The 11,183-nt window shown below is 40.9% G+C and overlaps 1 protein-coding gene across 2 annotated transcripts; it reads right to left on the bottom strand.

The window, feature by feature from the left end:
- Positions 1-662: 662 nt before the first annotated feature.
- LOC120849250 lies at positions 663-6,461 on the bottom strand. Of its 2 annotated transcripts, XM_040221439.1 has the most exons (5): positions 6,384-6,461; positions 5,329-5,499; positions 4,496-4,528; positions 2,640-2,660; positions 663-785 (listed from the first exon to the last, which is right to left on the bottom strand). In XM_040221439.1, coding segments are annotated over exons 1-5 (294 nt in total). In that variant the 5' UTR covers positions 6,451-6,461; the 3' UTR covers positions 663-783. The 2 variants fall into 2 exon arrangements, with proteins under 2 accessions (XP_040077373.1, XP_040077374.1); XM_040221440.1 differs by lacking the exon at positions 2,640-2,660.
- Between the last annotated feature and the right edge of the window lie 4,722 nt (positions 6,462-11,183).

The raw sequence follows: 11,183 nt of genomic DNA, 5'->3' as shown, positions 1-11,183 counted from the left end.
GCGCGTGACAATGGCTAATGGCCCAAGACGACTGCGCTTGATCATCTGGCGGGATCATGGCTCCAGTTTTGTTGGCGTCATCTCGCTTCGGCTGAGCGAGTTAGTCGGGTGATACCTCGATATAATAGAATACTTTATTTCGTACAACTGGATGTTTTTGTTTGGGCTGGATGCTTCAATTCGGGTTCATGTTCAGTTGGGCTATGATTTTAAATTCGGTTGAATGTTTTCCATAGCTTCACGAAATAGAAGACGAAGAGGTTTCGACCTGCTGTAAAGCATCTCTATCAACATTCCAGCTAGACTGCCTCGCACTTTGTATCATCGTCCATTATCGAGAAAATATTTCGGTGATGCACATAGTTTCTTTTTGCTTCGCTGCATCAGGGACAAATATTAAGGCTGGTTCACACAATTGCTTGTAAGTGTGACGAACTATGATGGAAACGTTTGTGACCACTTAGGGGAAGAGCTATTGACACACCGGCATCATCTATCAAGTAGGCCTAGAACACTTTCGATAACTGTATAACTGGATTAAAGGATTTACAATATTTGGAAGATAAAATCTATGCACTATTTATGATAAATTCTTGCGGTAAGCATGAAACCTTGATGACAGAAAAGTTTCTAAATAGAAAACAAGAAATGAAATAATGATATGTATTTTTAATGCACGACTTTATTCAGTAAAATCTAGGCACCTTGTCGGAAAAGTTTCTTCTAAACCGAACAGCGGGAAGTGTGTGCCGAGCAAACGACGCCAGCTGATTATTATTTCCTTCCTGAAAGAAAGGCATTGATTTAAATTCACCACAGATTAAACTTTGGGCGCGTTCCAATCTCGTTAAGCGTTTCTGGGATTTTACAGGCGCACCGCAAGTACGCCAATTGTAAAATTGTGGTAAAATGAAAGGTGCGCATGGCATGCGTACAAACCAAGCAATAATTCAGAAGAAAATAACCCCACTGAAGAAAGAATTCAGAGAATTGGGTAACCTTAGCCTCATATTCTTCATTACTTGATTAATTTGATTGAAATACTGAAAAGTACCGGTCCTAAATTAGAATTTATATTTCTCAAGCGTTGTTTTGTTTTTTAGATTAGGTACGTCACTCACTCCTGGCACGCTAATGATAGCGACAACCGCAACGTGACGAGTCGACACATAACCATGATTTAAACTGACTAACATTTTAATAAAAGAACGAACTCGACATGGCATACTTTGCTTCTGGACCATTCGATGGCCGAGGTTATTACGTTACAGCTGCTATTGTTTAGGTGCTGACTTTAGTGCAGACCGAATAATTGATATCTTGATTAGCAGATTTTTTTTTTCTTTTTACCTATAAAAGCGTACTAGTGTTCCTCGTTTTATATTATTTTGCGATGTTTGTGATGCTCCGAGAAAGTGAGGAAGAGGAGGAGAGGAGAGTGCGAGGAGATGTGAGAACGTAGAGCTCTGGTTGGAATAATTAGTGGGCAGACCTCAAGCCAGGTGCCTTTTTCTCCACGGCACTCGTCGAACGACTTAGGACGCGGAATGCCAGCGTCCGGCGTTTGGCTTTCGCATTCGAATGCTTTATAGACTCCCTATATACTATTGTAATATATTGACCCCCTATATAGTATAGTATCATACAGACTCCCTTTATAGTATAGTATTATATAGACTTCCAGCATAGTAATGCAAAAAAGGCCTTGAACCCGAATGGAGATTAAGGTGCATCAAGAAATTTTGCTTGCATGCGCTAGCTTGCCTGAAGGGTGGTTATGATTAGCCGAGATAGTGGCTATCACCACATATGATATTCCGTTTAGTACTGGGTATTAGTTGACCAAAATAAATTATTGTCCTGTCCGGTGTTTGGCCAGCGGGTGGTCTTGCGCACACAACACATACACACCCACAATTTAAAGACAATGTGCAACAAACGTACCATATCGATCAACATAATTTTTGCTGCATATACCAGTCACTTACAGGTCTGCATTTACGTTCAATTTCTTGAGCGAGACTCTACCTGTAAACAAATGCCTCCGCACCACCTGTGCAGCACCTTGCTTTGCCGGAACCCTTTTTTGGGAGTGCCTTACATCCAAACCTGAACAGCTGCTTCCAGCTTATTAATGACCAGGAGATGGCCTCCTCACAGTGTTTTTTTTTTATTATTGCACCCGTCAGGTGACAACCACTATGGGCCTGGTCAGGCCATTCCCACGTGCAACCAAACTTCTGACTGGTCGTACGACGTGCCACAAAGACTCCCAAACTCGATCAGACGACGGCAAATCACGGCCTCACGTGATTTGCGATGCAGTGATTGACCGGCGCCTGTTGAGGTTCGGCCGTTTTTCTGACACGTCATATGACCAGTGAGACGTCTACTCGCGCTTGGGTATGACCTGGTCGGGCCTCCAGTAGTGACCACCTGTTGGGTGGCGTGAAGAAAACCCATGCGAGAATGCCATTTCACGGTCACTGATAAACTGGAAGCAGCTGTCCAGGCGTGGGAGTGAGGCACTCTCATAAAGTGGATCCAGCAGGCCACGGAGAGGCTCCCACATAGGTGGGGCGCAAACGCATTCGGCTACATGGGGAGGCTGTAGAGAAGGAGAACGTGGGCATACGTACAGACCTCTAAGGTACTGGTACCTGCAGAAAAAAATAAACTGTAAATCAATATGACGCACTATTAATAAAACCACATTAACTTTTTATGTGTTTCCTAGTCCATATTTCAAGAATGAGAAAAACGACAGATATCTGGCTCTAACTTAGTTGCAAATTTAAATCAATCAATGAGGTTAACATGTCACCCATCTCGGGTTTCAGCATAAGTTTCAACATGGACCGAAATGTTATAGAATTTGGAATACCAGCTCAGTATATGTCAACCTGGAAAGGATGCAGAATTTAGTATTTCCCTATAATTTGTGATTTTTGTTAATTATACCAGCGTGACATTCCCGTGACCGAAATCACTTTATCTAGGATTGGAGGCCAAAATCTTCTAAACCGAATGCGGACTAACGCCACTCTGCAGGAGCATCATTCCACAAAAAGTTCGATTTCTTGATTCGTTTCATAAACAGTTTTATACGGTAGGTAATATCACATAATTATATTTTTAAAATAAATTGTGTAATGAGGTTCGGGAAGGTCCAAGCAGGATGCGCAAATGTATCACTACACGAAACATTAAAATTAAGTATCGTGACATAAGGCAAACTTCACTGTTTGTTGCTGCAATTAAAACATATGCATCACTACCAAACCCGTTTGCATCCTTATCATAGTGGCGAAATATAGAACAGGTAAAAATATTATGCTTACACAAAAACATAAATAAAAAATAAACACGAAACGCACGGCAAGCAAGTAGTATGAAGCAAGAAAAGGGTCAACTGATATATCAAATTCAGATAGCAATTTTTAAATAAAGGCGCAAGAGAAAGTATTTCTTTGAGCTAATAAATTCCACTTTTTTATTTCGAGGAAAGAATGAGACTGAAATATGTTAATATGCGTAACATAGTGTGTTAAATAGTGATCTGCTTCCACCTAGTCTACTTCGCCGAGAGCTGGTTTATGTACAAGCCGAGATATTTATTGATAATCTGATAAAACAAAATTTATCTCAGCTGTCTTACTTTGGTGCTGTAAAGCTAAGGAAAATGATGGGTGCCTCTGCGCATGTAAAATTTTCATAGATAAAACGAACGTCTCTGAATTGTCTTCAAAATGTCGGCATGTTCTGATAATGTATCTCAGCGGATAGAACATTATTCTATCCTGAAGGAGCGAGGTGTAGGCAAGAACTCTAACAACCGGAGAGGCGTTTTTAAGTTTATATCGAACAAAACTTTCACAATTGTTTTGTTTTTCAATTTTCATATTAAGGTTGTGTTTTGTGCCGGACATCAGTTGGTGACATTACTGACTTCTGGCCTGCCGGGTGTGGGTCTGCAGATATGTGCAAATGGCACAATTTAAAAACAATATAAAAGAAAACTAGTATTTACTTCTCTTTCTTAGTAGATCCTTAATAAAAAAAAAAACACGAAATTCTAGTTCGAACTCAGTTTTAAAAAGAAATATATTAATAGTCTTGACATGGCCAGTCTGTGCAGTGGTCCGGGGCACCCGGAGGCCGGGATGTACGCAATAAAGCTAAGAAAGTTTGAAAATGACTTCCAACGTAGACATAAGGATTGAAGTCTGGACAACAAGCTCAGCCATTCTGAACCATTTTCGGCTATGAAACGGCGAGACAGTGTTAGGAGCTCCCATGTTATAAGCCTAGTGGTGACTCTCCAGTAATCAAGTGGACTCCCGTGACTTGCCGTACCCAAACATTTCCCGAACCGAAATCATGAGGAAGTCATCTTGCTTAAACATCACTTCACAACGTTTCGCTGATATGGTGAGTTCTTATTGCATGAGAGTTTTTGTTTCGTGCTGAATATTAGTTGGTGAACATTACTTACCCCTTCCTGGCTTGCCGGGCGGGTGGTGGTTCCCTGCGCATACAAACATACCCAGATACGTGACACACATGTAGGAAGCAATATTAAACCGCGATTTTTATAGTCGTGTTTGTGATTCAACTTCTAGAAAAAAATAATGTACTCATCAGAGAACAACTTAACAATTACTGAGCGAGCCAAGATATCGTATTCATAATTTTCTTGATCACGCAGCTCGGGTTTGGTGTCAACAAGGACTCGTCATAGTAGTGAGCGTTGAATTAGCTTGAAAATTTCAGTAAGCTTTATAGCAGCACTGATTTCTAAGCCTGGTCGCAAACATTTTTATTACGAGAAAATAATAATAAAAAAAAGATTGTAGCCAAAACACTTTTCTATTTGAGAAGCATGTGCAAACAATGGTGCGTGATCTGTCTAGAAATAGTTTTCTGCTGCATCCTTTCTCTCAAATATAATATTAGAAAAAAAGCCTAACTTAAGGACAATATTCGAATGTTGATTCTTAAATAAGCTACATTATATTTCAGGTTTCGTGCACACACAACATCAAACTTCTAAAACTGACGAGTATAAAATGATCGTAACGAGCTTGACTAAAAAACGTTAAACTTGTCATATTAGCTACTGAGAGAAGCGAGTTCCTACTACAGTGGCAACCTCGCGGAGAAACTGCGTAATGGTTTTAGTAAAAGTCAGCCTAAGCAAGGTTTGTTTGGTACTTATACATTTACTCACAGAGCCGTAGAAGGCGGCGTCAAAATAATTTAGCATAAGAAAAAAAAACAAAAAAAAACGAGGATGCAAAGAAAAGAACTTATACGCGTCTAACTCACCGTATGGGCACTCAGTCATGCAGCATACGATGTCTTCAAAGTGGTTTACTCCTTTCGCACAGGTATAATCCCGCTCGCATCGGTTAGTACCGTTGTTAAAGTAGTAGATAGTTCTCAAAGGAGCACTTCCACCGCAATTTACAAAGGGGTGAGGTGCTCTGCATTGTTCTTCTGCAGAAGAGTTGCAAACGATATTTAATACATTCGTGTGTTAAATATGTATAAGAGCTTTGAGAACTACATATAGTTCTCGTGAAGAATTTTTACGTTCATACATATTTGCTTACGTAAAAAAGAGAGATATGTAATTTTCATCCTGAAATGTGCAACAATAATTTTTTATAAATGATTGAATATCGAAGACAAAAGTAAATAGATATGAGTCAACGATTAAGGATAAGACAAGTAACCCACGAATGGTGAACAAGGCAAGATTAACTCTAATGTGTATAGTGCTACGCGACCTTATTTATTAAATCCGATAAAATAAACGTGAGCCTAAAAAAAGAAATACAATTATGTCACGCTTCTCGCTTCTAAAACAAATCTAGGAAAAAAAATATTGTTTAGAAAGCTTGCATTAGGAATATTCCCCACAACTTTCCAGATGTCTTGAACCGTGATGGTGCAGCGCGATCTACACCAGAAGTAAACCTGCTTTATATTTTCTTCTGTTAAAAACACGACAAAACTTCTCTGTTTGCGACCCAGTCATACAGCACGAGTATACACTGTTCTTAAGCATGTTTTATATTTTAGTGGTTAGTGACATTCAAGCCTTATATCGCTGGCAAACAATATTTTTCTATTACTTTTTTAAAGTTTTACAGTTATCGGAATGCGTAACAACAAACTTTGTAACGAGTTCTCACTAGTGATGGTAGGTATTACACAAATATACATAAACCCTCGTTCTTCGGCTCTTTGACCACGCCCAGTTAAAAAAAAAAAATAATGTGTTTTGGAATAGTTCGATAACTGTTAGATTGAGAGCCAAGACAAGCATTTCAGGTCTCAAGAAGCAGAGTGTACGAACTAGGGAAACGCGGGCTTACCAAGCAGCATTGCAGTGCAGTACCCCACAACAGCAAGGAAGCAAAGGGCTGAAACAACTGACTTCATCTTGCACGACAGGTGGCGACGACGTATCTACGAATTCTGGGACGGGTTTATATAGTACTTCGCTTTCGCAGCAGGTGTTTTTCTCATTGTATTTTATAATATTAATGCAGATACCTTCCCACGTAGGACGCATTGTTATCCGAGGTCGTCGGATAGGGTAAATATTGCCCAAGAATATCTCGCGGTGTGCTTGTACGTGGCAACATACGTTCAATTGTAACACCTGAAGCTACGTCGCGTCACGCATTGTAAAAAAAAAAAAATGTTGGCAATATACCGGGAGGACGGTGTACTTTTTTGCCCTTACTCTGCCTTTTTTGAAAAGTTGTGTCTGTCTAATCAAAAGTAACAAACGAAGAATATAAAAAAAAGAGTTGCAGATGTTTGTTGTCTCGTATTTTTTAGTTTATTCGTCTTAACTATACTGTTTTTTATAAAAAGTTTGAAAAATGGTAAATAAAATCTTGAGCACATCCGAAAGGCTTCTTTGTCAACTGCGATTCACGTTCACACATCAAACGTGTTCTTATAAAATATTTAGAATAACATTGATATCTATTGCGTATACGATCGAAATGAGTAAAGCTCTACGACATTCATGGCAGGTGGCACACGATCGGTTTTTTCAAGAAATCGCCTTAAAAATTTGTTCCGACAAGTGCACATGAACATGGTACTTTTTAGGTGTTTTAACAAATACATCACAACATGCAAGCGCCAAGAGACCGCGAGGCCTTACATATCAAGGGGCATTTTATAGTCTTTTCGATGTCATCAAGAATACAAAATCAGGATGCCAAGATAGGTTAATATATGCCAAGATAGGTTAATATATGCAAGATCAGAATGCCAAGATAGGATAAGGTTAAACGTGACAGGACACCCTAATGCAACGGGCCACCAATATCGAGGCGGAGTTGAGCGTGACGCTTCACTTCTGGCGAAAGTATAGATACCGAGTTCATCTACCCTTGGCAGGCAAAAAGAGCTCCAACCCGTCTTGGCATTAATTCTACAAGACGGTGATAACCGGCCTGAAGAATATTGTACCATATTTGCAAGGCGAGATCATGCAGTGGCCTGAACATTAACTGGAATTCATCATCTTGCTGTTCAAGCCACTCTAGCACAATTCTTGCCATGTGACATGGAGGTGTCTGTGATGCTTGTACCGTTTCAGTGCCGTCTAGGGGGGAAACCGGACATGTGACCGAGACCTGTTTTGCTCTTATGACAAACTGCTGTCTCATGTCCACAAAAAGAATATGTAGTCTTAGGGAAATGTCCCTCTTCCAAAATCGAAGTGATTCTAGCGGCGTTGTGCCACGCAAAGCATCTTGGGAACCCAATGGTTGCAGTTTCGGTTTTGATTTGCCATCCTCAATTCACAACATCACGTCAGGACCAAATACAGTGCCTGCATTTTCGAATATTTGACTTTCTTTACATTTATAATACTGTAGGTGTTGCCTACCAATACGCGTAAAGTGATGGAACATGCTTTTTTTTTTCTTTGGGGGGGGGGGGGGGTAGGGGAAAAGGGGGGGGGGGGGTTCCCGACGTACAAGAGTTTGTGGCAGGTAAATAGAAAAGGAAGTGTACTGTGCCGATCAGCCTGTTCCATGACCTGAATGTCCTAGGCTTCTTAAATGATCCGTGACCCGGGAGGGTCATGCTGCACTCTGGAGTTGTAGGCAGGCTGCCAGAAACGTACGAAACGCGGCCGGCCGTACGCCTACTCCTTGCTAAGTCTAGGCAGGTCCTTACAGCCGCTGGAGGTCTATATTTCGGGTGCTCTCACGAAGATGAATGGGTGCAATCCAACCGAGCGCTGGCTTCATTTTTATGCAGTGCTGAGATGCAGTACTTCGTCTACGTGAGAATCGAAATCGAAACCAGGACACTCCTCACTATGGCATCGGAAGTCCCATAATGCAATGCGTGCAGTGTTCAATGCAGGCATTTTGTAAAGTAGTTTATTAAATAAATGAAACAGTGGGAAATTGAGTTGCTTTATTGGTGAAGACGAGAAACGGGGAAAAATATATATTTTTTTATGTTTTTGTTCTATTCAAATAACGAGCTGGTACGAAGACTACTCCGATCACTGCTTGGTCTAGCCTCTCTCTCTCTCTATATATATATATATATAAATATATATAATATATTCAATAATGGGGGTATGGAAATATAAATGTTTATAATTATAGACACATCTCAGTTGTTCGAGTATTCTGAAAGATTTTTGAGTACAGTAACAATAACACGCAAACTTTTTCTATAATGATAATAGAATTAACGCGGGCAAAAAATTAATGTTAGAAAAAGAATCCACAGAACGAGCACCATTGATACAAAGCATCTGTTTTTTTTATTAGACAAGGTGTTTATACTTTACTCATTTTGAAATTAGAAAAAAGCGTTTGATACTGTGCATTATGAGATTTTACTGAAAAATCTTGAAACCAAAAAAAAAAAGATGAGTAGTGCTAAAACAACATAGAATGCGTTAATTCAGATCGCCATGCAGACGTTTTTATTTTTATTGAGTCTTTTTGTATGTTTTACGTACAAGGTTACGTGTGCCAACGCGCTATTTTAGGACCTGCTTCATTGCTTTTTTTTATAAAAATGTTGGACAATAATGCCCAAAAAATTGTATTAAAGATGTACGGGGATGACGGAGGCATATGCGTTTAATAACGAACACGTGCGTGAAAATAACTTTCTTTTAAAACTATAAAAGTGATTACTAAACAATTCAGTTACTTGTGTACATGTGAACTGATGGCCATGTCGGTGGAAGTAAGGTAAAATAGCAACATAGGCGTAAAACAAATACAGCACGCCCATCTTGATAGAAAAGCTTCTGTACTGGTTTGTTTTGGATTGGTTAACCTGCTACCTTCTGTAGCCATGGCTTAAGAATATCACGAATTTTCAGTAATCGTTAAATTACACAATAAGTTATTTAGGCTTTACAGATGGACTGGCCTTACCGACGCAAATGTTCAGTATTTAAACGCAATCGACAAATTCATTCCGAAATATGTGGGTACGTGTGAAATATAAACTGACCGAAGTATTTTAAATACGAATCTCATATACTAGTACTTAAAATTCTGTCAAACCCCAATTAAAACCTTGTTTCTTTTTGTAAACTGGTTTTGTCTTCCAAAGTCTGAGGACAAACGACACAATACGGACGCTCCCACACAGCATTGCACGTTGATTCTGAAATGCTGCCCGTCAGTGGAGCTTCAAAAGACCAAGGCTCGGTGCCAGCTAGGCAAAATTATGGTGACCAAGATCGTGCGTACGATGACATTTCTCGTCCCGTAGCTCTAGATCTAGATTGATCTAGATTTCACGTCATGACCAGTCATGAGATCCAGCTTCCATTTCCCAAGTACAATATGCCTCCAAGACTGAAGTTGTAAAATGTTAGTAAACACTTCGCAGTTTTGTTATCAAACTAATTAAGCGATTTCGTGTCTTTTCTAGTGACCTTATGGTCCCCAACTTAACCCCTGCTTTCTGCACGCGCGACAACCCTGCTGGGGTCGGAACGAGCGGAGCACGAGAAGGCACGGAATGTTTCGTGCACTGTCACCTGCCTCCTGTGAATTCCAGTTATGGCGGCATCACGCATGCGTGGAACGCTTAGTGGTATTGGTCTATTAAGGTCAGTGTACATTCCATTACTTTCAACACTCTTGACGCTTCGGCGTCTCGTGAACCTCAAGCTTGAACTCGTCGTTGGAGCATGACGAAAGACGACGTACGCATGCTGGAGGCCGGGCGTTCGAAAGAGACCCCCTTTGTTGTCGTACCCCCCTTTCTCCCGGCGCATGCGCACGACTATTCGAGCAGACGATCTTGCACGCCGTAAGGCTAGACCTCGGAAAGTCCGTGAAGAGTTTCAAAGAGCGCGAATTCTAGTTAGGTCTCGCCGTCTCGCCGTCTCGCCGAGGAGGCTCGTCGTAGACGTGGTACGGATGATGCAAGGAAATACAATAGAGAACAGATGCGAAACTATAGGTTGAAAATTCTCAAAATCGTGCTCAGAAAGCGGTTAGGAAACGGCGCGTAAACAGCGATGGCAACACAATAGGGAGTTTTCGTAGATCGTTTTCGCCGTCCCGCAACGCCCTCCGCAACCCGCTACGATACCCGGAGCTCTACAGTCAAGGTCATGGGCGCGCAGGCGCAGTGGCGGCTTCTTCGTTGCGGAGGGCTTAGCGGAGGGGGAAACGCGGTTTACGAAAGCTCCCTATCGATAGCACAATACGCAAGCGCGGAGCTGCAGTCGCTTTGCCACACAGGGTAAAGACCCTGACATGCACTTCTTTTGTGAAAGAGATGCACAATTGTTGACACGTGTCCCTTCCAGTTATACTTTCTTCTCAAACTTGAACCATAGTAACCTTTCTGTTTTTTTGTTTTTTTTTTCGGTTGTTTTTGCCTGTCAAAGTTTTGTATGTGCTTTGCTTCTTTTGTTCTGCATCTTTTAATAATAGGGGGCCATGAACCCTAAAAGCCGGCACGTGGATGCTTTGTTATAACGCCCCCAGTCAGCACCTGTATTATGTACGGTCGCAAATATACCGGGCGTTTAAGCGAAGACTTTTAGAAATCCCTAAACATAAGGTAATGGTTGAGAAAAAAAAAATCGACTAGAACAAGCTACTAGCCCCAGCAATCAGGGATTGCAAACCCCGTGAAACAACAAC

The sequence above is a fragment of the Ixodes scapularis genome, unplaced genomic scaffold (genome assembly GCF_016920785.2).
Source record: "Ixodes scapularis isolate PalLabHiFi unplaced genomic scaffold, ASM1692078v2 PGA_scaffold10__122_contigs__length_95168666, whole genome shotgun sequence".
Lineage (NCBI taxonomy): Eukaryota > Metazoa > Arthropoda > Arachnida > Ixodida > Ixodidae > Ixodes > Ixodes scapularis.
The sequence above is the reverse complement of the archived record's forward strand: the minus strand, read 5'-3'. Positions and strand labels throughout refer to the sequence as shown.

Coding starts and splice junctions, on each gene's coding strand:
- LOC120849250 (XM_040221439.1), bottom strand. CDS start 6,450: ATGAAGTCAGTTGTTTCAGCCCTTTGCTTCCTTGCTGTTGTGGGGTAC. Junction 5,500..6,383: donor CTGCACTGCAATGCTGCTTG/GTAAGCCCGCGT, acceptor ACTCTTCTGCAG/AAGAACAATGCAGAGCACCT. Junction 2,661..4,495: donor GCCCGGCAAGCCAGGAAGGG/GTAAGTAATGTT, acceptor TTTTTTCTGCAG/GTACCAGTACCTTAGAGGTC.